At 40.2% G+C, this 27,515-nt stretch overlaps 3 protein-coding genes across 10 annotated transcripts; all 3 read right to left on the reverse strand.

The window, feature by feature from the left end:
- Positions 1–5,916: 5,916 nt before the first annotated feature.
- On the reverse strand, positions 5,917–8,361 carry lrrc69 (leucine rich repeat containing 69). Of its 2 annotated transcripts, XM_027001723.3 has the most exons (8): positions 8,176–8,361; positions 7,968–8,094; positions 7,802–7,874; positions 7,494–7,689; positions 7,290–7,361; positions 7,101–7,202; positions 6,778–6,957; positions 5,917–6,571 (listed from the first exon to the last, which is right to left on the reverse strand). In XM_027001723.3, exons 1-8 carry the CDS (start codon positions 8,350–8,352, stop codon positions 6,464–6,466), a joined length of 1,035 nt encoding a protein of 344 aa, XP_026857524.3. In that variant the 5' UTR covers positions 8,353–8,361; the 3' UTR covers positions 5,917–6,463. The 2 variants fall into 2 exon arrangements, with proteins under 2 accessions (XP_026857524.3, XP_081558970.1); XM_081702844.1 differs by lacking the exon at positions 7,290–7,361.
- Positions 8,362–8,504: 143 nt separating this feature from the next.
- otud6b (OTU deubiquitinase 6B) lies at positions 8,505–10,916 on the reverse strand. 2 transcript variants are annotated; one of them, XM_027001725.3, is made up of 7 exons: positions 10,683–10,916; positions 10,222–10,373; positions 9,992–10,090; positions 9,526–9,838; positions 9,317–9,378; positions 9,000–9,095; positions 8,505–8,893 (listed from the first exon to the last, which is right to left on the reverse strand). In XM_027001725.3, the coding sequence occupies exons 1-7, from the start codon at positions 10,750–10,752 to the stop codon at positions 8,822–8,824; spliced, it is 864 nt and encodes a 287-aa protein (XP_026857526.2). In that variant the 5' UTR covers positions 10,753–10,916; the 3' UTR covers positions 8,505–8,821. The 2 variants fall into 2 exon arrangements, with proteins under 2 accessions (XP_026857526.2, XP_026857525.2); XM_027001724.3 differs by having other exon boundaries at positions 8,989–9,095.
- A 3,069-nt stretch (positions 10,917–13,985) lies between these two features.
- Positions 13,986–26,609, reverse strand: zmym4.1 (zinc finger MYM-type containing 4, tandem duplicate 1). 6 transcript variants are annotated; one of them, XM_027001763.3, is made up of 28 exons: positions 26,418–26,609; positions 24,317–25,645; positions 23,919–24,047; positions 23,746–23,801; positions 23,481–23,651; positions 23,118–23,193; positions 22,746–23,013; positions 22,007–22,184; positions 21,658–21,870; positions 21,396–21,546; positions 20,947–21,062; positions 20,604–20,813; positions 20,237–20,387; positions 19,945–20,120; positions 19,649–19,817; positions 19,384–19,548; positions 19,247–19,281; positions 18,865–19,009; positions 18,661–18,773; positions 18,357–18,528; positions 17,562–17,756; positions 17,348–17,454; positions 17,011–17,158; positions 16,266–16,417; positions 16,065–16,179; positions 15,643–15,888; positions 15,244–15,394; positions 13,986–14,905 (listed from the first exon to the last, which is right to left on the reverse strand). In XM_027001763.3, exons 2-28 carry the CDS (start codon positions 25,632–25,634, stop codon positions 14,692–14,694), a joined length of 5,340 nt encoding a protein of 1,779 aa, XP_026857564.2. In that variant the 5' UTR covers positions 25,635–25,645; positions 26,418–26,609; the 3' UTR covers positions 13,986–14,691. The 6 variants fall into 6 exon arrangements, 5 of the variants coding, with proteins under 5 accessions (XP_026857564.2, XP_026857563.2, XP_081559002.1 ...); XM_027001762.3 differs by having other exon boundaries at positions 23,746–23,804; XR_014118747.1 differs by lacking the exons at positions 13,986–14,905; positions 15,244–15,394; positions 15,643–15,888; positions 16,065–16,179; positions 16,266–16,417 and having other exon boundaries at positions 17,126–17,158; positions 18,223–18,528; positions 23,746–23,804.
- Between the last annotated feature and the right edge of the window lie 906 nt (positions 26,610–27,515).

The following is a 27,515-nucleotide window of genomic DNA, read 5'->3' on the forward strand; positions in this document are numbered from 1 at the left end:
ATAAACAGCTCTTTAAATCCAGTTTTGCGGGTTTACTGAAAACAGCCCTTTCAAAGGAAGAAAACCTTGTTTATCATTCCCTGTAGATGGTTCCCAGTAATTACCAAGGCTAGAAACCTTCGAAGAGCACAACACAAGATTAAAGCTTATTTGTTCTTTGAAGTTTTTGCTTCTTCACTGTTTTCTTGCTCTTAACAACATGGGGTGTTTTTGTAGTTGGAAAAAGAAGAATGACCCAAAACTGTCAAAATGCACTCAGGGTCCACATGTGGTTTTCTGTTCTCTCTGTACTCCAGTAATGAGCAGAAGGGCAGTAATGGCACTCACCTCTAAAGCCCTGAGCTTTACCATCCCTACATTTATTTTCATTGGTTCTGAGCCAAGACACAAAGAAACAAAGGTTTATATCTCCACTACAGCTGGACATGTTAAATATGTAAAATCACACATGTACAGTTAAGAGTAGTAAAGCAAGAAAAATGGATATGGTATAATCTTGAATTACTACTAGTGGGCAATTCAATGACCTGGATTACTGAAAACCTTTTTCAAAATGAGCATGTTCGTTTTCATTACCTTGAATACAAAATGGTTATAAACATGAGGAATGGTTTGGAAGCCTGTATTTTTACACAATATCTTAGATACACAAATGCAATAAAATTGATTTTTGCATCAAAGATCAAGATTTATACTTCCTTTGTGCAAACACAGTATGAGATTCCAAACAAGAAGCATTCATATTTTTACACCTTAAAACAGTCATCAGACAAACCTACTGCAAGAACTGAGGCTTATAAATGAAAAAAAGCAATGAGACAGCACTTAATGAAAACAGAATAGGCAGAATGTTTACCATCCATGAGGCATTTTCCACAATTACTGACTGGGGCTCTAATCCCTTTTGTGCTAGCAGTGATAAATGTCAAATAGACACTCATTATCATTCCAATTTTTCACAGCAGCTCTGACAGCATTTTGACTTTCATCTTCAGACATTTCGTCTTGTGCAGTTAGAGGTATTCTAGTCATGTGTATTTGACTTCAGAGCCCATTGCTGGGAGGTTTATCAGAGAAGCACAGTGGCCTCTAGTGGCAGCCTGGGCTCCCACGAGGAGCAGAGGCGAAGGGAATTGATTGTGCAGCCGTCACGCTGACAGTGCTGTGGGGCCTTGCCAGCAGCTCAATAGGAGATCCTTCATTCAGCTTAAGATGCGAGACAATAGATTACCCTGATTGGAGAGTGCTCCTCGCAGTTTGACAGGGATTCTCTGCATGACACTGAGTAGCTATTTTTCTCCCTCTCAGACACAGGCCTTTAATACAACAATCAATGATACTCATTTTAATATACCCACTCTACATGGACTTGGAGAGTGTAATTTGTTCCTGAAGTCAGCTCAGGTCATTTACAGTGCTTCTGCTCAACAAGGAGGCTTCATCTCAGATCAAGCCTCAAAATGTCAGTTTGGATTAGTAAAGTGATGCACTGAGAAAATGAAGTCATAAACAGAAAATAATGAACAAAAACTTGCCAGAAATAATGTTGTAAACATGTCCTTTCAAATTTTTCACATTTTGTTTATCTTATAACCAGATTAAGAAATCTTTCAAAATGGGCTATTTGAATAAATAATAATAAAGAACAAAGTGTTTCATGCTGTACACATGTAGTAGATGTACAGCCATCTACTAAATTAAGTATTATCTAAATATTATCTGGTATATTTATGAAATCACAGAAAAACAAGCACGCTAAAATGTAGAAAGCAGACAGTTACAGTAAGCTTTCTGCACACCTTCAAAGCTTGGCCTCTGATTGGGTAAAGCCCTGTGCTCTCCTCAGTTGTCAAGGACACAGTGCGTGAGGTATCAGCATGGGTTTATCAGAGTTCTTTCTCAATGCCTTAGGCAATAATTATGAAGCAATGACATTCAGATTACATTTGTCTTGCATTACATAGCTTGACAAATTTACTCCTGATGGCCTGTGGAGAGAAAAAAACAAAAACACAGGGCTACTGTATCTCATATATTAAATGGTCAGGCATTTTTCCTTGTTTTGTCCCTATGTTCTCACTAAACATCCATCATTTTCCTTTTTTAGATTAACAATGCTAACCTCTAGTTGACCACCTATACAGAAGTTGCCTCTAGGTTTACATTTGGAAAAGGCCAAAACCCCCACTCCAATAAAAAAACATTTCTGCCCAGTAAGACTAGGATGAACACATAACGATTCTCACATGTCCCTGAGCCCCTACTAATGAAAGCTATTAGCAATAATTTTTGTGAATTATGGAACTGAAACCTCCTCTCTTGCCTGTGGATGTCACAGGCTCCTGCAAGTATGTGAGGTCAATAGGAGCCTAAATAGTCTTACAAAAGGGATGTAATGAGGTAGCAGAGCCTTCTAATAGATCATCCTGAGTGAAATTGACATCACGCTGCCCATTTTGAGTTTAGTAAATTAAAATGTATGCACAGCTACTTTCTCATTTTGTGCTTTCCCCACAAGGAAGCGAAGAGATACCCACCATAGGCTATAATCGCATTCAGTAATTATACCAGTGCAGATTTCCTAATTAACATATGGCATGCATGTTCTGAATGTATCAATGCATTGCTCTCCATAGTTCTAGTTGGAGAGTTTTTTCCTTCTGTGCAATATTCCCTCCCATGACAGCTTCTCTACATTGTCATTAATGTCAATCAAAGCACAATCAAAGTCTTCAGGAAGGTGCTGCAAATGTCCTCAAATGAAGGATCATAGGCACTAGGCACTCTTGCAATATCCCCAGGACACTGATGTATGAAAACAAAATTGAAGTAATCTGAACTTTTTAAATTAAACTTATGCCACTGGATGTACCTGGTGAGCAACAGTGGTACACACACACACGCACACGCACACACACACACACACACGCACACACACACACACACACACACACACACACACACACACACACACACACACACACACACATATATATATATATATATATATATATATATATATATATATATATATATATATATATATATATATATATATATATATATGAGAGAGAGAGAGAGAGAGAGAGAGAGAGAGAGAGATTAGGTGTGGGGGATATTATCTTGAGCCCATTAATGTCCATTTAGCATCATTTAAACACACACACACACACACATACACACACCATATTACAGTGGCATCCTATTACATTACCACACTCAAACCCTTATCTAGCATATCTAGGTGCTTGATTTTAATAAAACACTGATTAATTTAATCAGTTTATGAAATTTGTTCCCTCCTAGATATATTATGATCAACTGTGAGTGGTTTTGAAAAGTTGAAGTGTTTAGGAACCACAGGAACTCCACCACAAAGTGGCAGACCATGTAAAGTTACAGAGTAGGGTCACCAAGTGCTGAGGTACATAGTGTGTAAAAGTCACCAAAGCTCTACTGACTAAATAACTGCAGCATTCCAAACTCCTCTAGCATTACCATCAGCACAAAAACGCAGCAGCAGGACCTTCATGGGTTTACGTGGCCGAGCAGTAAGCATGCAAGAATTACATCACCAAACGCAAAGCATTGGATGGAGTGGTATAAAGCATGCTTCCACTGGACTCTGGAGTAGTGGAAATGTGACCCTCAAAGATGGTTTGAGAGCTTTAAAACATTTGCTTGATGAAAGACCTGAGAAAAATATTCCCACTGAAACTTGTGCTTAACTCTGAACTGATTCACCTTTGACTCCAAGTACTACTCACAAACATGAGAAGTTAGTACAGGTACTAAAATAGGATCATCCTATGCAAACAACTTTGTAGGATTCATTGGAAAACATTTTTGAGCAATATACTATACCCTTACAATTTCTGAGATACACTGATGACATTTTTGGTATTACTACATACACATTAGAAGATCAACTGTTCATTTCTACATGGGTTACACCCATATTGTACATACATGGAGTATAGAACATCCTGGCATGAAGATAATCTTTTGGGATGTTTCAGTGAAGTTTGCTAATTCTTGTTTAAATACCACCATCAATTATAAACCTACAAACTCTCTTTCCTATTTGCCGTACAATTCTTCACATCCCAGGGCCTGTAAAAACTAGACTTAAACGTATTTGCAGTAAGAATGAAGACTTCCACCAGAAAAGCACCAGAAAAGAATTGTGGGTTTCCTAAGTAAGTCATAGATGATGCCTTTGCTTCTGTTTAACTTGTTCAGAGAATGGATGCAATGACCTCTAAACAATCTGCTGTTGTTTAAAATTTCCGATCCCGACTTATCATCCTACAAATAAAACAATGCCTGATATTATACTTAAACACTTCAGAATCCTCCAGGAGGATGCAGAGACCACATCCTTTTTTAAGCATCCTCCACTAATCTCCTGCAGATGAGACAAAAGCATCAAAGACATGCTTGTCAAGAGTGAGATAAATGACCATTCAGATAATGGCTGTGGTACTGTAGCCTGCAACCGCTCTAGATGTGCTACATTTACATTTATTAACACAGACACCAAAATAACTGGCACAAAAAAATCAGTTGTCATCACCCATTCCTCCTCATGCATCACTGCAGGAGTCGTCTAGTGTATTACTTGCAAGAGATGCAAGCTTTACATTGAAGAAACCAAGAGAAGGCTTCCTGATTGATTTGATCTCTTGGTTTCTCCAATATAAAGCTGATTACTGATTTGGACCATCAGAATTAAGGAGTTGTTGTTTCCATTGGCAAGGCATTTTAATAATAGTGGACACTGCATTAATTACCTATCTTTGCATTTGTTGCTATGGCAGCAATGAAATTAGGAAACTCAAAGAAAAAAACTCATCTACACTCTTGGAACTTTAGAACCCCATGGAATGAATGTTATGATTTAAACATCTACTTTTTCATATATAAACTGGCTCCTCCAACTAATTCAGAAGCATGCACAGCGAATGAAGGACCTCTGTCCAAAACCTTTTGAATACATCTCTCTCTCTCGATCGATTGATCCATCCATCCATCCATACATACATACATACATACATACATACATACATACATACATACGTTACTCATCTCTTGCCAGGCATTACTATAATTTGCAAAGGACTGTTTACTTCATCCTGGTGGTTTCTGACCACAGGTCAAATGACCAGTTATTTGTCACAAAGTTCCACAGCAGTGACGCTGATCATGGTAATTGTGAGCTTTGAGCTGAATCAATTCTATCACATGTCAGTGTCCCTACTAGGTGGATCTCTAACTGTGGACCTATACTACTATTCACATTGCATCTGCCAATGTTGTTTCAATGATTTGTGAAAAAAGTAGAATGTAGAATGTTGGTGGAGGGAGGGAGGTTTGATATAATGTACAACAGATTACAAATTACTATAAACAAAAAGATAAAAGTTTTAAATATAAAACATTATCCAAGAGAGTCTGCCTTAATGGGGGTTTTGTGGAATTAACTTTGCCCATATAACTTTGTTCCAGAATAGCTGCAGAATTTGATTGTAGGCCTTATAATAAATGACTGGACCTCATGGCTTTTTCACCGGACATCCTCACAGCTGCGATTAGTTTCCTAAGTGCACTTTTCCCTGTACTTCTAAATTGATTGAAACAAAATGTCACAATTATGCCCTGTAGCTCAATCATTAATTATTCATCAATTAGCATTTTTTCTCCTTGCCTTTTTCCCCCTTCTAAACTGATTTTTCATTCAGTTTGCAGAGATGTATGGTTCCCCTGCTGTTAACCAGTCCAAAGTCATTCGTTTCTGGCTTTGCAATTAAACCTGCTGCATTATTCATCATGCCCAACTCGAAAGGCCTGCATGGGAAATTAACTCAGAGAAATGAAGTTTTTGCTCAGGTTTGAACAGATGCCATTGGCCTCAGCTGAGAGAAAGGATAGAGTTTATTGTGATCAAAAGAGCATCAAGCCAGTCTGTCTACAGGTAAAATACACATGTTGACAGAAGCTCCTATAGAATGTCTTTTGTACTAAATGTGCACTTTCACTATGAAACACACACTACTAACATAATACTTGTGATTAAACAAATGGATCACAGTAATATACTTATTTAGTGACAAAAACCTACAATAAATGGTTTATTAAATATACTTCTAAGAGTCAAATCATTTGCAACCTTGATGACAGTAAAAAGGAAATAATACCATTATTAACATTTTTTTCCAATAAAATGTTGCATTATATAAATGGATCCACTGACTCACTAACAGCACATTTAAACTATGAAGCCAATCACTGATAAAATACTGCCATCTGGTGATATATAAGCAAACTGAATGTCAAAAACATTAGCAATATTTTTTGTTTGAATGGTAAAATCAGCAAAAGCACTGTGATAACCACTGTAGAAAGACAGAAACCATTACAAAAATTATAAAGAAAAGAGCAAGAAAGCACATCATTGTAATGGTTAGATTTTAGCAACCCCATAGTAAGAGTGTCCACTCTTGTTGAAGCAGGAGTATGAGCATAACAGGACTCGAACTGGAATATTTTGTGATCTTTTTATTCCCATATCCTAGCAAAGAGAGAGGACAGCAACTTAATACATATCAGCTATTGTGTAAACATATGACAGTTCAACAAGGCAGAAAAATCAGTGCCCTTAAAAAGACCTTTTTAGGTGGCTACAGTCCTTCTGCATGCACAACACCAAAATCATGCTACTGGCCAAGAACAGATGGCCAAGTTAGAGGTTAGAGTGAGAGAGGGTCAGTTGTGTACCTTCTGGAGGTTGATGAACTGCACACACTCCACCCAGGTGGTGAGAAAGGGCTGGAGGCACAGGGCACAACTGCTCCAGCGCGAGAGCATGCTCTGCAGGGCCGGGTAAAGGGGCAGAGCCCGGGACACCACTGACAACTTATTCAAGTTTTCCTTCAGGACAAGCCTGGCAGCGTGCTCCTAACCAGAAAACAGTCACTAGTGCAACCTGAGCATAATGTTTTGCTAATAAACTCCACACTATATAAACAGGTGCATATGTACTGTGCCAAGGCAGTGTGGAGGCCCACATGATATGCAAAGTTATCATTTAAGTGTCTTACCTTTAATGAAAGAACCTCCAGCTCTTGAGTAGACTCCAAAAGCTCAAGCTTAACCAAGTTGTTTGCCTCAAAGAGCAACACCTCTAAGGCAAGAAACTGGAACTGAGAGATGTAATTGGTACTTTAACTGCTGGAGCACTTTATCGTTATATTTATGACTGTGACCATCATACTTTGACAATGACTTACACCAGTTGGAAACATTGATAGTTGGTTACCAGCAACATCTAAGATCTTCAAATTTTTCAGTCCATGGACACCCTTTGGAAAAGCTTAAGTTGTTCTGATTCATTGCAGTATTTGAAACAACCTACTATGCACCAATGTATAATGTTCTTACAATAATGTTCACTGTGTTATTTACTGTGTAGAAGAGACTAACGTGCAACCCACCTCTGGTAGGTCTGTAAGGTTGTTCCTTGCTAAGTGCAATTTCCTCAATTGCGTTAAATTATACAGCTGCTGAGGTATTTCTGTCAGCTTGTTATTGTTCAAATTGATCTCAGTCAACTTCTTAAGCAATCCCAATTCTGCAGGAATCTCTTTCAACTGATTATCCGAAAGACTGATAATTTCCAAATTACAAAGTCTGTAAATCAAAATATTCAGGGATATGGTTTGTGTGAAGACACTGGCATTTTGTATTGTAGTTACACAGTTAGGTCCAAACAAATGCTAAATAGCAAACTAAAAAAAATTACCTCTGTATTTCTGAAGGAATGTGTGAGATTTTGTTGTGATTCAGGTTAAGGACCCTTAGGTTTGGTAGGCCTTCTGATATAAATAAATACTTCCAATTTCAAATGATCAAATGGTGAATGAACAGACTATGCATATTCATTTTTTCAGTTATATTGCCCATCTTACCTAAAATATCTGGATGCAAACTGGAAATTTTATTTCCAAACAAATATAGTTTTTTCAGACTGTTCAGACGCTTTAGCACTGCTGGAATGTCCTCAAAATCATTATTCCCCAGATTAAGTTCTGCCAACTAAAGTAGCAAACAGCCAAATATAAGGTTACAGCAAGCGATGACATTCAACGAATGGTAGAATATGGATTTTTAACCTACTTGTCGTAGAGACTGCAATTCAGGAGGCAAACTCGCAAGAGAGTTGTTGTTTAATTGTAGAGCCAAAACCCACGTTAACCTTGAAAACGATTTAGGAAGCGTATCTATGTTTCTGGAGCTTAAATTAATTTTCTTAGCGTTGGCTTTCAATGCCCGTACTATTAACTCGTTTGCCATTAAAACAGACTAACTGCCTCAAGAAAGCTTTTTATCAATGTTTCCATAGAAACACTACGATATTTTCCAAAATAATCTGACCACACTGCCCCCTAGAGGCGCCAAAAATAATAAAACTCGCACCAAAAGGAACAACCAAGAGTAACACGTAATTATTAAAAAGTTATTTTTACTTTAATACAATATCACTGTTACTATGTAGCCTCCTACGCCAAGAAAGCTGGCAGGTACTTGGCTATAATTACAATATGCTGAGAATATTATAACAATAATTATGATATATATTGCTGAAAACTGTTGACACTCATCACTACTTCTTCCCCTCCAAGTCTCATTGCTGATTTAGTATTTGTGTGTTCATTATCTGAAAGTTTTTGTTTTTTGCCACTGTCTAAAAGTAAGACAATGTACAGTATAGACAAATTTGCAGAATTTGTGTCACTAATTGTCATTAATTCACTCTTGATCTTCACTTGCAGTATCTCTCAGTGTTTGCACAGAATTGTAGTGCTCCCCCAGTCCATATGCATGTCTCATATAACTGAAAGAACAGTAGAAAAGTTAAACATTGTGTCAGTGTTTACACCATATATATGAGAAAATATACATTATAATGATAATTTTGAAAATAGTTACATGAGCATTACTGGTGGTTTAGCATATTCTTCACCAATAGTAATAGTAGGTGAATCAGCTTGAATAACCTCTATTGGTAACTGGAGGACATGTGTAAGAGCTCTTAACTGCATTGGAAAAAAAAAAAAGATGATTAAATTTTTTTTTCAAATCTGTATATAACAAATGAATACTAACAAATGATGCTAAAATATCTTATACCAAATAATTTACATAATGGTGTCAGGTATATACCTTTAAAAAGTGCAAATCTATATACACACACACATACCAATGAATGCAATTACATAGCTTTAGCAATCAGAAGTCCTAGCTAAGCCGTCATTACCTCTAATTGTCCACCCCAAGCAGCTGTTTCTGCAACATCATTGCAGTACTTTTCAAATTCATCTGCATTTTTAAAAATAAATGTTTTTACACATCACACCTGTTTAAGCAGACACTCAGCCCAGAAATTATTCTTGATTATTTGATGCCAACATAATTCATTCACTCAACAGATGTTCAATGTGTAGTGGGAAACAATCTACTGCTCACCTGCAGTGCACATGTTTCCGGTGTTGGGGTTGGTGAGGAAGGGCAGGAAGTCATCTGAGTGGTTCCGCATATACTGGGCTGTTTGAGCACGGAGCTCCCTGATCCCGAGGGATCCGCTGCGATCCATCAGCTGGTGCTCCACAGCGCGATACATGCAGTGGCCATCTGAGCAGATCTCTCGGATCTGCAAGTGCATCTCTGCCAGCTTTTTCCTCAGTTTTAGATCCTCCTGGTGCCTAGAGCCTGACAGGTTCTCTACCTCGGCCTCCGCAATGCGATTCTCTCTCTCCCTCTCCTGGGCAGCCTTCTTGTCCTGGACATTTTTAACAGCATGACAGCCAGAGCTAAAAGGGTCTCAAGACAGTCAGAAACTTTTTAAAGATAGTGATATTTTGAGAGTTGGGACACAAAGTATGGTTTCAACTAATTATAGCGGAAGAGTACAACGTATTTTCTTTCCACTCACTCGTCTCTTCTGTGCCTTAGATATTCGGCCCTGTTTAACCTCCGTTTCCTCTCGACCAGCCAGATTCATGGAATCGACCGCATCCGCAACCTCATCAACCTTGATATAATCAACGAAACAATTCTTGTATCATGTCCAAAACATTAAATCCTGTCTGAAAACACAAGAGGGCATTCTGGGGGATAAGTCAATTTAAGCCTTTCAAATTCATATAAATGACCATATATTACCTTGTCTGCAGCGTTAGAATTCTGAAGGTGTTGGAGTTCGTTCTCGTGTTTTTGATTGAGCTCGGCTTCTAATTTAGCAATGTCTTCAGTTAGCTGCTTCCTCCTTTTCTTGTCATTTTTAGGTACAGCATTTTTCATACTCTGTATTTTAGCTAAAAGGGGGCGATACAAGCCACATTAGTGTACCTTAATTCAAATACAGCATCCCAAAAATCAAGTCAAAGCTGTTAGCTGTCTGAACAGTAAGTAGAGCTAAATAGCTTGTTAGCTAGGTTAGGAAGTCAAGCACGGATTGTTAATTCAATAGCAGAGCCTTTGCAATTTTGATCATAAAAATAATGCGAAAAGAACGACCAGGCTCCAGAGGGTATTGGTTTTGTGTGACAATATCAATTAAAAAAAATACACTAGCCAAAGCTTTTATTCTGCATCACATACAATAAGCCGCCAAACTACATAACCTTGCAGGTCTTTCTTTTCCTTGCGATGTTGTTTCACCAACAATTCTTCCGCTGTTTCCACTTCCTCCATGGTCAAATCGTGATCAGACAACTCAGAGCTGCAATAGATTGGTACTAAGAAGTAAATACTACTGCTCCAAAGCTTGCCATTGCCTAGAGTAGAATAAGAAAAATAAATAAATAACTGTCAGAGCTTATGCCAGAATCGTGCCATGCTCGAAAGTGGATCAGTGTGAATTCAGAAATTGTAAATGAGCCTGCTAATTCTTTTCAAAATTAAAGTCATTTTTTAGTGCAAACACAAACTGGGATGGATGGATGGATTTGCATGGAATAACCAAAACCTTCAATACCTTTTCAAAATAGCCCCCTGAGTATTATTATTAATATGTAAAACCATAATTTTATGGATTACTCACGTTTCAGTGATTGACTTGAAATATAAGATAGACAGGTGTACTTTATGATGATAATAATGTATAATAATGATGATGATGATGATGATGATGATGATGATGATAACTAGTTTCACCTTGTGGAAATTCAGAACCACTTTTCTTGCACAGCTGAGGAAGGAAAGTCCAAAACATCCTGTTTCTTTGGAAACCTTCTATATTTGCCACGCTTGAAACCTTAGGCTACAAAATACAAGGCATACACAACCTTCAGTGTCCAAAACTAAAGGCTCAAAGCACCACCTATTGATATGAAGAGCTGACCATGCAGACCAACTTAAGCATTGCCTAAAACTATAATATGTATATGGCTTAATGCCACACACCTGGATACTTGTAATCCAGGTCCAAGTCACTAATATCATAAGGACCTTCACCAAGAACTCAATGAGGACCAGAGGACAATAATAGAAGCCAACTCAAAGACAATTTCCTGGGTGATCATGAGTATAGTTCATGCCAAAGAGATACACTGTTCCCACTGTTATTCTGCTTAGGCTTGAATCGTGTTAGCCAGATAATCAATAAAAGTGGGTATTGGCACAGATTCATGAGTGAGACCATCATCAGCCACCTCCTTTACATAGATCACTTGGTTGTACACCAAGACAGAAAGGGACATTGACTCCCTGATCCATCTAAGATCCATAGTAAGAACATTGCAATGTCATTTGCACATAAAAACAAAAAAGCGATCAAGATTGAGCGATTTGGACTATCACAAGACCATAGCAAACCTGGAGGACAGCTACAAATACCTGGGGATACTCCAGTCACACAGAAACCATGAGGCAGAAATAAGAGCAATAGCAACATCCAAGTATTTCCATAGGGTAAAGCAGACCCTCAAAAGCCATATGAATGGGAATAATAAGACCAAAGCCATAAACACATATGCCCTGCCAGTCAGCAGATACCCTGCAGCCACTATAAACTGGATAGGACACGAGTTTCAAGCTGCTGAAGTCAAGACGAAGAAATTCCTCACAATGCATGGTGCACTCTACCGAAGGCCCAACATCCAAAGGCTGTACACCAGCTGGATGGGGAAGGGGCCTAAAAATTTAAGATTATCCTTTTGATCATAAAAATTGTGGTGTCACTCTCTGCAGTTTTATATGGATAGTAAAATAAGAAAGTTTTTGTCTTGGTTCCAGTACTCACAGACATAAGTGATGGTTATCTGCTCAAAGGTAAAGTTTATAAAGAGTGATTTTACTAAAAGTAACAATCCAAATTCTTAGTAAATATAATTTTTGTTGTTGTTATTGCTATATTTTGAAATATTTTGCACTTATGTAATTGAACATATTGCAGACAGATCAAAGGCTTAAATCTTATTTACTAAAATTAATAAAATGCTAACTAGCAGTAAGATAAGACACAAATGCAGGTTTATGATTTCTATTTAAAGAAATGTTTATCAAAGCGTACTGCAACACTGCATTAGATATCATTTTGTAATTATTCTGTTATCCTTTGCTAGGACATATTTATGCTGTGCCTTGTGGATGCTAGTGACTCTTGGGAGCAGGCATTGATCTTAGCTCTAAGTGAAAAGCTAGTGAGTATACAACTTCTTTTACATAATACTGTATATTACATAATACATTGTTTTACTAATGTTTGTTTATTAATTGTCTAATAATTTCTGCATTTTTTTTTGTGCCAAGCATCTGTCTACACTGTTGTACAAGATGAACATAGATCAGAGAGGACAGAGAGCCTCAAGAGGCCCCTCAGCCTATCACTGATCTGGGCGAAAATCAGATAGAAAAAACATCTTATTTTCCAGTTAAATATGCAGCATTTCCTTGCAATGTAACTAACACTTTTACACTTTACCTTATACCTTACCTTATACCTATACCTAAGTATACATGAATTGACAGCTGCACAATACGTAATAATATTCAGATTATGATAAAATAATTTTGATAAAATAATTTTTGTTGGTTTGTTTTGATTCTTTCAAACATTTTTCAAACTGTTTGAATAGTAAAAACAAACAAAAACCCCCCCCCCCAAAAAACCCAACTATTACCATGGTGAGTGATGTTACTATTGCTTGCTACATTGCAAAAACAAAAGACAAATACATGTCATTCTGTTCTCTTGAATTCCTTTTTAACATGTCCAGAGGACTGAGTTTCACAGCATGTAAGTGCTACCGAGAGACCGACTAGAACGTCAAACTAGAGATCATCTAGAATAAATTGCATGTTTATTTTGTATGTATATTGTGAAGCAATGTATTACTTAAAGCAATTCTTGATGAAATTATTAATATCAAAATTGGAGTATAATTAAGAAGTTCTTAATTACAATTAAGAAAAGTTCTGTTTTTATCTGACCGTTGAACAGAATTTAACTCAGTGGGTTTGGATGGACAACACACCACTTCACGATGGGGGGTGGGGGGGTGTTTAAGTCATTTCTTATTTTATTACTAAATCTGCACTGCAGAAATGTGCCAAAAGAACCAGACAATTGAAGCCAGGAGCCAGCTGGCTAGAGATCAGCATGCATGTTTTCTATGCCAAATCATTCAAAAATAACGTGTGAAACTATATCGCACACCAATAAAAGGCAGTTAATATAACTTTGTGCTTGCACTATGGAACAAAGAAAATGGCCATAGCTCAGCCAGTGCTTAAACCATGAGAAGAATGGGGAAAACTATTAGTATTTCAGTTTTTCCTTCCTTTCTGTCCAGTGCTGCTTCTCAACCATTTAAAACTGGTATCTTGTATGTAAAGAAGTAAAAACTGCATGCGTTTGTACAATCTTATTCAGTATATGAACGAGTAAAATGCATCACAATTGATTTTTTGTGATTCACAAAAGCTTTTTATATATAAAAAAAAAGAAAAAAAAAGAAGAAGAATTAATAACAACATTGGGTCAAATGAATATCTCATCATGAGGTCAATGCACTTTAACTTGATGCAGTGCAATGGTCAGATTTTCACAATTGCCATTCCAAACATTCGTTGAACACCTTCAGAAAAAAATGGCACACGTTTGAAACCAACAAGTACTACTTCCTTTAGTGTTACAGAAAAACATGGGAAGTGAATAAATCATGATAGGAAATAGTTTACACAAATGTGTAATGGAAAAGATACTAGTCAGCAGCTGTTGTGTTTTTGTAGTTATTTTTTTGACCTTCTTTACAAACCTTTTTTTTATCTCAAGAAGTTCTATGCTACAGCTATGAGAACATAAAAGGAAAACTGAGCAATACACACAGCAAAGTGATTTACAAAAACAGTCTGATAAAAGGGTTGTGCGCTAAGGTATTTGGGTCCAACTGTCTGAGTCCAATATTCTGTTCTATTCAGTCCAGTCAGTTCTGTCATCTGACATCATAATGCATTCTGGGTTCTCCATTTCCCACCCAGCAGGATGCACCCATTGAGTGACTGTGTATTATAATTAGAACCATTACCGGGGGCCCCACAATATCTCCTGCTGGTTAGTTTCTCCACTAATTTCCTGTTTAAGTTCTTGAAAGTGTATGAATCCCAGACACATGGGTGTCCATGGGCTCTTCAGTCAGAATTGGAAGGATTGTCTGAGTCGAATGCCACAGAGGATTTCTCTGTCTCCAGGTGCAGCTCTCGTACGGTGAGGATGCGTGTGAGCATGCTGTCCAGCCCCTCGTCATCCAGCGCCATTGAAGAAAACCACAGCGGACTGTTGGGCACGCAGGAGCGCTCAGGACGCAGGTAGAACACGTTGATGCGCTGCTTCACTGTGGCTGAGCTGAAGGCAGCGACGAAAACATCCCCATGTTAGTTCAAACTCACATTATGTCAAGCAAACAGCAGGTTTGGCAAAAAGTCAAGCACAAAATTACAGACCTGGGGTGTCCAATCTTTTCCACAAGGGACAAGAAAATATGAGCACTCATGATCAACTCGCTGAATACCAAGACCAGCAGAATAAATGAAAATAACAAATCGGTCTCTCTTTTTTGTTAGAATGAAAACCCACTGCCACATTAGTCCTTTGCAGAAAAGACTGGACACTCTTGCCATAAATGGCTTCCAATGGGAACCAGTCACTGCATGCATAACAAACCAACAGTGCCATAGGCCTACCATTTGGAGAGGTAGAACTCATAGAGCCTCACAGGGCAGCGAAGAGGGTTCTCTGCATTCTCCTGCATTTCCAGCACCACATCGTCCTCCTCCGCCTGTTCCTCATCCCCCCTCTTCCTCTTGGCTGGGACTCCATCTGAGTCTGGAACAGCTAGAAAACATGACGCACTCAGGGGTTAATGTGTACAACAAGAGCACCACACTCACTAAAGGCAGATTCTTTTCTTCCAAGGCAAGACGACTTTATATAGTTTTGTTTATAATGGATGTCACTGCATCTGGTTGATGATTTTTTGGGTTTTCATGTAAAGTGAGAAATCCATGACCTTGGCGATCAAGACTAGTAGAAGCAGAAAGATGATAAGTCAAGATAAAAAAAGAGGAGGACGAAGCACTCACGGGCACTTTTGCCTTCTTTAGGCACGGGTGGGTAGAAGCGGAGGCAGGCCACCTTAGCTCCATTGTGGGTACGTGTGCAGCGCATGACGTGGGCAAAGGAGAGGCGGCGGTGTTGCGCCAAGGTGCGGAAGCAAAAGTGCTTGGTGCAGAAGAACAGCAGCGTGTTGAGCAGCACGCTGGGGGAGAAGGCGCCCAGCTGCTTACACTCCCATAGGTACTCCTCCTCCACTCGAGAGTGCACGTAGCCTACACGCCCGCGTGCACACAGACACAAAAGGGTTAATTCATGTTTAAGTAGTGATAATCCGTAAACACTGAATATAAAAAGATAAATACAAACCATATTTAAGAGTTCATTGAGCTTAACAATAAAAACTTTATACTGGATTGCTGAACAAAAATGAATGAAACAAATTTCTCACCACTTGGCAGTATAGTGGGTTTCCAGTCTTTGAGAATGCTGGTTATGCTTTGGCTGAATTTAGCGTAGAATAGGTCAGCAAAAATGTTCTCCATTCTGCTATTTTCAAATAGGTGCTGTACCAAAAGATTGGAAATAACCATCTCAGATATGCATGCTGCCTCATATTCTGGTAAAGCAGCTGCAAGCATGCGGTTCCTACCTGCTGGATGCCTAAACAGAGATAATATATGCTGTCTGGACTGTATGTTTCTCCGTTAGGACGGCGAGCTTCACTGATGAACTTGCAGAGACCGTAGCTCAGCTCAGCTGTGCTACACTGAAGCAGGTCCTCTTTTAGCGTCATGCTGCGAGCTGGTTCAACAAACCAGAGTAAGTGCGAGCATTACATAGCCAGGTTTTAAATTACATAACTCAAAACAGCATTGGCTGTTAAATAAATTCACACTTGGTACAATTATAATTAGGGACCTACTAAATTCATGGGAAAAAATGGTTCATTTCACAGACCTCATTTCTAAAGAATTATGGATTTAATCAATTTTAAAAGACAAATGCTGCATTTCCCAGACTTTATTAAAGGGTAGTAACTAGTAGGGTAGTCTCTAATGTTACATTTTAGGACATCCTCCATGCAATGTTCTCATTTGACTCGTCTTAATAGCAACAGGCCAAAAAAAAAAAAAAGTGATGAGCTTTGACATCTAATTGTGTGCTGTCCAGATAAGGCATGTATCCAATATTGTTTCACTAATTTATCTGCACTTCATGTAAAATTTGATATTTCATGGAGAAAAGGCTGATTTCATGGTCTGTGAATTTGATAGGGCTCTAACTATAAAAGGTACAACACTAAGTGGTGAAATACAAATTAATGAATTGTAGAATGCACCCGTGCAGTGAGACTGTAGGGCTAAAAACTTAGAGTTTAGAATTTAGAGACTTACAGCCCAACTTGGGCATCTCCAAGTTGGGTTGGCTGTTCCTCCAGCGTATCCAGCTCTTCCATGTCTGGATACCATACTCTTTGTGCAGCTTGGAGATGTTGGGAAGACCAGCCATATCTGATGCCGGGGTTACTTCACGCTTGCGGGCCTGTGGTCAGACATCAGACTCTGGTTTCTCACAGTCAAGCAACTCAATTGGGAAAAATAAACTCTATACATATCACCACTAGATCAGTTTAAAAGGTCTGTGTGTTACAGGAATTAGTGGACTAAGTTATTGCTGCTTGCGGGGATAATATCTAAGAGCGTTTGAGCGCTTGGCGAAGGACATTCATACTCGTTTCTTCTGGGGGAAGCCATCGCGGCCTCTCCTGCGTGGTCTGAGTCGGGTATTTGCTTGGGACTTCTCCTTTTTGGACTGCTGCTCTAAAAGCTCAAAGCACTCTGCCAATTACAAGGTCAATCATGAGCAATCTGTTTAGAGCTCAGGGAATATACCTCAATGGCTGCATGCTTTGCCATAGGTGAGGAGTGAGAACAGATGCTCTTACCAACTGGGAAGTCAGCCTCTAGGTCCATATGTGACTCTTGTGCGGTGAGGGCGGGGGACTGCTTGGACTGGGGTGCTTTTTCACACTCCGAGGCACGACCCCCTCTAGTGGCACTGGAGACACTGTCTTCCTCCCAGCTGAGATGACTGGACAAGGCTTCCAAATCAAAATCTTCAATGAAGTTATCATTTTGGTCTGAGGAACAAGAGTTCTGCATTAGTCACATTAGACATAACCCAAGCAAATAAATGACATGCATCACTGAAGACTTCACAATCTGTGACAGCCCATTTGCAGACTTCACAACTGCCAAATTAATATTCGGTACCGTCATCCAGATATTTGAGTGGTTACAGTTTAACAATCTTGAAAATAACAAATAAATACATATGCTATTTAAAACATTTGGGTATAAAATGCTTCAATTTACAGCATTTAGATGACCTATAAAACATCAGACTCAATTGAAATAACTATTGTTTCCAAACTTTTCCAAAATTAAGGAATTATCAGAATACAAACCAAAACAAAACATGCCTTGAAATGTAGTTTGATTAAGCAAAACTGTACAATTGACCACATTAGACAGTGTTATTACAAAGCAATGTTATTATTTATTATCAGCATTGCCCCTATAGAGCAAAGTACATCCAATACTTGCAATATTTTGAGGAAAGTCATCTGACCAGTGACAGCTTTTCGTGAGTGCAGGCTTGACCACTAGCTGCATGGCAACACTACCGCAGAGGCATCTGTCATCTTTTTCCAGATCCCTGCCACCCCCTTTGTGTTCACCTCCACGGGAGACAGCTTGTTCTTTTTCACTGTCCTCTGCCACCATCTCGGCCATCATGATCAGGTCGGCCTCCAACGGGTTGTCTGGGATTTTCTCCTTGATCTTCTGAATGGTCTCCACAATTTGCTCAGCGCTGTCCAGAGTCGTGGGGAGGAACATCGGCACCGGCACCTACAAGGACACAGACAAAGAGCGACAATACACCTTAGCTGGCATTGGTAGGCACTCCATAGATGGAGATGAGCATCCACATTGTATCTGAATGTGCAAAAAAAGTCCAGAGAGCAGATATCGACAGCTCACCGGTAGAGGAAGTCCCATCCCAACTGGCGTGTACTGTGTGTAGAGCTGCATAGGTACAGGCACAAACACTGGCACAGGTAAGGGTAACACTATCACTTTTGGTTGGGCTTCATCTGTGGACAAACACACGTGCACGCACAAAGCACACACAAGCATGAGTACTGTGAGCTAAGCATGTGTTATTTTAAGTGATATGATCAGTACCTGTTTGTGTGGTAATATCAGATGAATTGGGCTTGCAGGATGTGCCCTTGTTCTGATTCAGGGGTTTACAGAGCAAAGCTTTGTTCTTGAGTATTCTGGGGGGAGGAGCTGAAGGAGGTTTTACAGCATCTGTCTGAGTGCTAGCCTATAAAAAGCACAGAATACTGCTCAGAAACAACTCACCCCCTCATCAAAATCATAGCACATTTGTAGAACCTCTTTGCTCAGGGCACTGGCAATTTCAGCATACAATCATTACAATCCAACTAAGGCACAAGTCACAGCACAAAGCAGCAAAAACCAAAGTAAACAGCCACCATTCAAATTCTCAGCATCTTTAAACTTGAACATTCACTCAGATGGTCACACTGTGCACACTTACATGACCCATGACCTTTACACCAGCAGGGATGGTTCCTAAAACACAAAGGCAAGATCTTATAAGAAGTGCCCGAAAGGGAAAGACTTGCTAGTGCTGATGCAGCTGTTGGCAGAAGCCCCTAGAGGAAGAGAAAGTACCTTGCAAGGCAGCACATCCCATCACAGGAGGCTGTCCATTGGTGGCGCTGGATAATGATATGACATTGGCAATGACAGGTGTGGCATCTTTCCCTCCCTGTGGTGTATGAGCTGCCATGCTGTTGGGGGCTGCAGGAGAGGCCACAGGTGCTATGGGCACTGGCCCTACGGAGATTGAGACAGGGGAGGGTGAGGCAGAGGGCAAAGACTGAGGGCAGCCACTTGGTGACAGGCCAGCTACCAATAAGGCTTTCCTTGGTCTTACCCTGCGTGAGCGGAGTCTTGGGGGTGAGGTTGACAGGTGCTGCTGCATTGCCTTGAACGCTGCAGAAGTACATGAGACACTGGAGGTTGCAGAAGTGCTTGATTTCGCCGAGCCACTTCACAGACTCAAGCATCTGTCTGGTACGCTTGCACATGCTGCACTTAGCTACCTGTCCAGCGCATTTAAAGTGTGGAACATAAAAGTTTATGCAAATGAGCTTACCAATATACATAGTGGACTGTTATTTAAAAGGAAAGAAAAAAATGAGTACAAACAAAATCATTTTCAGGCATTACCTCACAGAACAGCAGCGTGTACTGTGACAAACATTCATTCCCACAAAACTCCTCCTTTTTGCCTCCAAAAACACTGGTCACAACAGTCTGGGAGGTGCCGCTGCAGTACAGGCAGCTGCGACAGTGCTGCTTCCCCCAGCGTTTGGCCAGGTCATGCTTGTAGAGAAGCTTGCAACCTGCGAAGCAGCAGACACTTATGCCCTGAGGCTGGTTGGCACCATGCGAAGAAATGGGTGGTAGTCTACTGAGTTATGTTCTACAGAAGCACTAATATTGAGCGAGAGGGGCTTACCTTCACTGCAGAAAGAGCAGTCCACATTGTTGATCCTTTTCACCTCCTTCACCACCTTGTCAATTTTGCAGTATACACACTGTGCCATAATGTAGTTGGTCCTTCTGAACTCGTCAATACATGCCTTGTCACAGAACGCATACATCTTTCCCTGTGAGATCATATAGAACGCAAAGCAGGCAATTAAATCCATGATGAGAACATCAGGCAATTCAGAGCATTCTTCATCCACAAGTTTCTAGAAAACTCTTTCGGAGTGTAAAAAAACAAAGCAACAACAAAACAAAGCTACAAAAACAACAATAAACCCCAGACACAGCATTGTGCATGTGGCCAGTGGCAGTGCACAGGGTTGGAAGGGAGGAACCTTAAAATCCAGCAGCTCCGGCTTGCGGAAGAAGGAACGCTGGCACTGGGCACAGGGGATTTTGGTCACTGCTGGGATGCGGAGGACCCCAGAGGCTTTGGAATCCACAGAGATGGGTTTGGTGGGGACCAGCTTTGGCGCAGGTGAAGCCCCGCTGAGCGAAGGTGCCACATTCAGCTGGTTTTGAGAGTTTGACTTATTGAAAGAATCCTAAAGCAAGAGCGGGACAAAGAGCAACATGAAGAAAGTGATGCACAGAGCTTACACATTAAGTGCAGGGGTTACTCTGAATGCTGTGGTGACCAAAAACAAAACAAAAAAAAGGCTCGTCCTTTTGCGCTACCTGAAATGACACAACACAGGAGAAGCAGCAGAAGTTGCGGATGGTGCCATCAGACATGGCCAGGTGGTACTGAGGCACTTGAATTTGCTTACAGTTGTTGCATTCCAGTGCAGTACCTTAATGTGTGTGAAGGAGAGAGAGAGAGAGAGAGAGAGAGAGAGAGAGAGAGAGAGAGAGAGAGAGAGAGAGAGAAAGACAGACAGAGAAATAGACAGAGAAATAACAAAAGCCAACACTGAAAGGAAAGCTGCAATCTGTCTAAATCTTCACAACATAAATAAAGCAAATATATAAAGTAAAATATACATCTGCTAAAGAAGCTGCATTATCATCTACTATCCAATATAGAATGTAATCTCTTCATCCATTCAAATACCCAATGCTGTAGACATTACAAATTATTTGAAAAAAGACCCAGTCTGGGACAGCCATGCACATGGCTATGTTACCTGAAGAGCTGACTGTCTGCACTTTGTGTGCAGTCACACATGCAGAAGAACAGAAGAGCTCCCTGCTGCCTTCCTTGTTTGTGTTCTCCACCATCTCCACCATGGAGCGATAAGCTCGGCACATTGTGCAAGGGACTAGCTTTGTGTACTTCTGCAAAATATTGTATATTGCAAAATTTTGTATAATTGCTCTATATGCACTGCTATTTGCACTCTCTGGCTAGATGCTAACTGTACCTGTGCACCAAGGAAGCAGGTTTACCTTTTTAAAGAACATGACGCAATTCTGACTACAAAACTTTTTTACAGCGCTCTCTATCAGCATAGTGGGACACTGCCCATCTCCACTGTAACAGTAGCCTCCGCAGTGGACGCAGCAGTTCATAGTCAGCTTATTGAAGGCCCTGAATTGGTTGAAGCAGGTGTCACTGCACAGCTTATGGACACCGCCCATGAAGTTAACCTCGTGTCGCATCTAGGAAAGGAGACAGAGGACTCGTTACACAAGACTTAGGGAAGCCGCTCCCTCTCCAGCACATTCCACTACCGGCATCAGCACAGAGACTTTTGGTACTGGCACGTATCCTACACTTGATCCAGAGTGCACTTACAGTGCAGGTCTTTGGGCACATGCTGCATTTGGTACTTTTCTGGTCGGTGGCAAGCACGGAGTTGGCGCCGTCCCGCTTGTAGTTAAATGCACTGAGGCACTTCTGACTACAGAAGTCCTTCACTGCCCCTGCTGAATCCACTGGGGCAATGATCACATCCTTTGGGTTGGAAATCTCCCTGTGTAGGCAGCATGAACAGTGAAGAAGTCACAGTCAGATTAATAATTAATTAAAAACTTACCACTGAAAAAGGTTACCCAATTTTTTTGGAGAAGTATCCATTTATACTGAAAGGCTACTATTTAAAAATATTTTTTCTGTAAACACCATTGATGAACAGGAATTAAAGGCATAAATCTGTACAGAGCTAATTCCAGCAATAGACAAACACTAATTAGTCCTAATCTAAATAAACAAATATATATTTAGCAAAAGATTTGGGTATGAAATTCATATGCTCCTTACATTCCCTGCAGCAATATGGTTTACAAAAACAGATTGATTGGCCTTGACACCGATTTGAAATAATATACTATTGTTTCCATGTTTTTCAACAAATTAAGTAATTAACAGAAAATAAACCAAATGAAACCATTACATCTTAAATCTTAAACTGGAGCTTGATGGATCAAATTCTACACTTCACCATTTTAGACAGGGTGTTATTACTTGTTATAAACACTGCATTTATTCTACAGATTAGCCTTCAATAAATACCTGCCGCACTGAGGACACTCACTTGAGGCAGTAATGACAGATTTTCTTGGGCTTGACCACTAGTTGGGTGGCGGTACTGCTGCAGAGGCAGTGTGTTGAGCAGTAGAGCTGGGGGCAGCCCTTTCGCTGGAATGCTGTCTGGCCCTTCAGGAGAACTTTCTTACAGCCTGAGCATACCACACACAGAGGGCTGGCAGGGGTGCAGGAGGGGACAGCAGATGACGAGTTGGGGGACGCCTTTGCTGAATGAGCCAAGCCTACGGAGCCTGTGGTGGACCCTGTGCTGGACCCTGTGAAACAGAGAGCATGCAACAGCCAAAGGGGATGGCAAGCCTGAAATGACAAACATTCCAATGATACATGAGCTGGAAATGACTGCTTCTCATTTTCGCACCTATAGGTGTAGAGTTTCCCCCAACGGAGAACACCGCACTGATCTTAATCTCATCTGAAGACTTCTGTGTAAATTCCTGCAATCCAATTACAAATATGTCAGCAAATGAAAGGCAGTGCATTTTCCCAGGAGATGTAATAGAACTTGAATCCCATTTGGAATGTGTCAGTAAATAATGTACATTAAGAGTAGCATTTAATTAAGAAATTACTTTTCCTCTTACTGCACTGATATTCCTTTGAGAAAAAACAAACAAAGAAACCTCATGGAATTATATATTACACATAATTCATACTACATATTTGCCTACAACGTCACATTACTAGTACTAATGTCAGTGGGAAAGGATAACGTGGCACTCACTTCATTCATGTCTGGTTCATCCTTGACCCGCCCTGCAGGAGCATGAGGTGCAAGAGCTTTCTCATATTCCTCATCCATAGGCTCATCTTTGATCTTCACTGGAGGTGAACCAGAGATGGGAATGGCCGTTTTCTTCTCAGCCTCAGCCACAGGCTGAACTCGAAGCACTGCCTGTGGTTTGAATGTTTAATTATGAAACACATGAGTGCAAACATGTATTATTGCTGGACTCACGCATTAAAAAGCTTATGCGGCCTGCGCTCACCTTCTGTACAGGCAGGTCTGTCAGCCCATCCTTTGACTCCTGAGATGTCTGATTTTCTGCTGGTTAAACAATTTTGCAATGTGTTCCGTTACAGCTCAGCACAGTTAGTTTCTCAACAAATGTGTGCACTTTCAAAGTACATGAAAAGTGAGGCATTTGTCTTTTTTTCTTACCTGTTCTGTCTGATCCGTCAGATAAAAGGTTTTGGGGTAAGTCTTTAGAAGCCTGATCTTTGCTGTTGGTGGGCTCCAACTCAGTTCTTGTTTCCTCAAAGGGGCTTTCATCTTTATCTTTGACAGAAACTAAAAAAATGAAGAAAAAAAAAAACAACAAATCACTAAATCACATGAAAACCAGAAAGGGAATTTCTATGGATGCTAAACTCATTTTTTTGTAAAAAGTTGCTGCAAGTAATGCCATTATTCAATGACATTTGAAAGCCTGATCATCTTTCTAATAAATACCAATTTATTCATTACGAAGTTTAACATTGATTGATGTCTTTTGGAAAAGAGAATAACACTGCTCACATTCACACTATACTAGATTAAAATAATTAGTCCACACTCACCAATGTTTAGCCAGCTTTCAGAATGCTGCACATCATCTACCTGCATCTTTTCTTCTGTTTGGTCTATATCCATTGGAGTTTCAGCAGAGCTCTCACTTTGTAGGTCCTCCATTGTACTAATAACAGTCGCCTCTAAACAAGCATGTTTTTTTTCTTCCTGCTCTTCCTGTTCTATGCCTTCTGCTGGGGACTCATCTTCCTCTGACTTCTCCTCCATTTCCATGTTTTCCACTTCATTGTCCTCCTCTTTCTCCATCTTCTCATGCTGCTCTGATGTGTCCTTCTCCGTTTCATGCTTCACATTTTCTGTCTGGTTCTCTGGTTGTTCTCCATCCACCTTTTTTGGAATGTTCTGCTCCTGCTCACTCTTTTCTTCCTCTGAACCTCTTTCTGCTTCCAGTGGAAAAACTAAGCCCAGGGCCCCATCTTTCTCCTCCTCACCGTCTCCTTCCTTACACATCATCTCCTCTGGATTTGTGTCCTCCTGATTTCGCCCAGTGCTTTCCTTGTCCAATTCTCTCTCTAGCTCTTGCCTACTTGTCAAATCTTTATCCCTCATTTCTTCTGGATGCTTCTCCTTTTTCTCATTCTGACTATCTTTACATCTTTCTTTTTCCACACCATCCTTTAGCTCTTGGTCTTCCTCCTTATTATGGCCCACACTAAATTTGCCATCCTCTTGAATACGTTCAGTGTTTTCCTTCTCTAATTCCTTGTCTGCCTTCTGCTTGAAGGTCAAATTTTGATTCTCCATCATATCAGTTTGCTTCTCCTCTTCCTCCTCCTGACCACTACTCTGTTGCTGCTCTGTTGTGTTTTTGGGGTCTTTAGACACGCTCTGTTGCTGTTCACTTTCCATATCATCTCTTTGCTTGATGTCTTTGTCTTCCTGCGTTGTCTCCTCACTTCCAAGTGTTCCACCTGCCTCTTCCTGACTCCTCTGATGTTCTTTCTGTTCCACAGTTACTTTAATTTCCCTATCTACTTCTTTTATCTTCTCCAATTCATTACCACTTTTCTTGTTGTCCAACTGTTGGCCCTCTAGATGTCTGAAGTCTGGTTGGCTCACCTCCTCCACCCTCTCCTCATTCTGATTATCTTCCATCAGATTCTCATTACATGCAGGTTCTACCACTGCTGTCTGTGTAGTGCATGGCCTATCTGTGTTCACTTGGATAGGAGAGCCTTGTGTATTCAACATGCCATTAATGGAATTTATTGAATCCCCAGTGCGCTGGTCAACAGAATTCCCCGCCACTTGTAAGGTGGTTTCCATCAGTGTGCCTGCCTCTTCTGGAGACTTAAGGGAGTCAGACATCTCCTAAAAGTCTGAAACACATCATCAAACACACATCATGGCAGGTACTCATTTGAACATCCCGTTTTTTCAATTTTCTACCCAATTAACAATGTCGCAGTGTACTCTGGCTTGGTGTTCCGAATAAGAAAACATTTTAGCTACACCCTTGATTAATGATTTCGTTTCTGCACAACTTTAAACAAATCTCTTGTGTAACAGACGTGAATAAAAAGCTAACGAGCAGCGAAACATATGAACTAAGTTAGCTATCTAGCTAAGCTAGTCCGTTCGCTGGCCGGCTGTGTGGTAGCTAGTTACCCTTGCTATATTACTGTTTATTTTGCAGGATAAATAAGAGATATCCAGGAAACGTTTACACCTTAAACATCCATTGTCTGCAAATCAACCTGAGCACGTATTTACTCTACCTTGCAATTAAAGTGAATATGTATTCTATTGTGTTTTTGAGATCGTTCTGGCTTTTGCTAGTAGATCAGGACGCAGGGCAATGAGGTTGTAGTAGAGAGAATTGTTGAGCTACCGCCGTCAAATTAGTTGCATGCACAGACGTACATGTTAGCTCGCAAATGGAGCACAACTGCATGGAGATAACTACAGCATCGGGCATCATGGCAGTCTCCTAAATAGCTAGCCAACATCGAGACTCAAAATCTGGTGCAGACTCGCTAACAGCATAAGCGCAGCTGGGGAAGGTAGCTAGGGTAGGTAGCTGCTCCGCGTGTTGTTTACAATCTGAGGCTAGCTAGTCAACAGTCCAACCATTTGAAATACTCTACTTACCCAAGAACACGCAGACCCCACAACTAACGATCGGTCACACAAGATGGCCCATGCACAAGTGTTGCAAGATATTATTGTTCAGCAGTGTAACAAAAATAAGATTAAACATATGCATCGCGTGTAATCTAAATATATAGACAGCTAGCTGGCTAACTCCCGCTAGCTAAATCACTTCCGCACGCTGTACACTCCCACGGCAGGAAAACGTGTGGGCTGCTGCAACAACTGCCCCCTGCTGGCTGAAACGGGAATTCCTCCCTGCAAGATTTGCGCGCTCAAGTAGAATTTATCCTAATCAAATGTTGCTTTCTATTTAAAAATTAAAGGTTATGAAGAATATAATTAACATAGACCAAAGAAACATAGCTATCACATTCTCAGGTGCAGAGGCGTTAGAGGTGGCCCTTAAACCCCGCCACCGATTCAGCACTTTAGTAGCGCACTGGCACTACTCACTTTAAAAGTTAGAATATCCCCCGGACCAGGACCCATTCCTTTAGACCCCGTCTTCACTAAGAACGAGATAGAAAATAGACGACATGGACATAAATGCTTTCTTACGAAAGAGGATGTTTTGAAGATTTTACACGTTTCAGGTTACAGAAGGACAAACAAATCAGTTCATATATACATAGTTAGCTAACTTGTCTAAAATGACCGTTTATTGTTAGTGAACGTGAACCAACCGTTATGATGTCGTATCCTGAGCTGGCTAACTAAACATGATATAATGCAAACTGTCTTCACCGTGAAGCAAGCATGGGGATCTTATATATAGTCTATGGGGTCAAACAATTGGAGGCTCGAGTCCCGAATATAAAAATGTCCTAGCGACGCTTATGCTCTGAAGTGTGCTTAACGTATGAGATGATACTAAATAAAAGCTGTTCGCTTTCATTACGTTTGTACGCTTTATTCTATTTACTAATGTGTGAATATACCTTTAGTAATCTGATGGCTATCTTGAGCTGATCTTTCTTTTACTGGTAGGCAATAAATCGTGCATTACGCAGTATAATATAAATATTTGCTAATTACGGTTATTGTAATTACATTTTTTGTGTCCAGTTAGCCACAATATGACAAATTTAAAATGAT

This window comes from Electrophorus electricus, chromosome 2, assembly GCF_041902795.1.
Source record: "Electrophorus electricus isolate QZ-2024a chromosome 2, ASM4190279v1, whole genome shotgun sequence".
Taxonomy (NCBI): Eukaryota; Metazoa; Chordata; class Actinopteri; order Gymnotiformes; family Gymnotidae; genus Electrophorus; species Electrophorus electricus.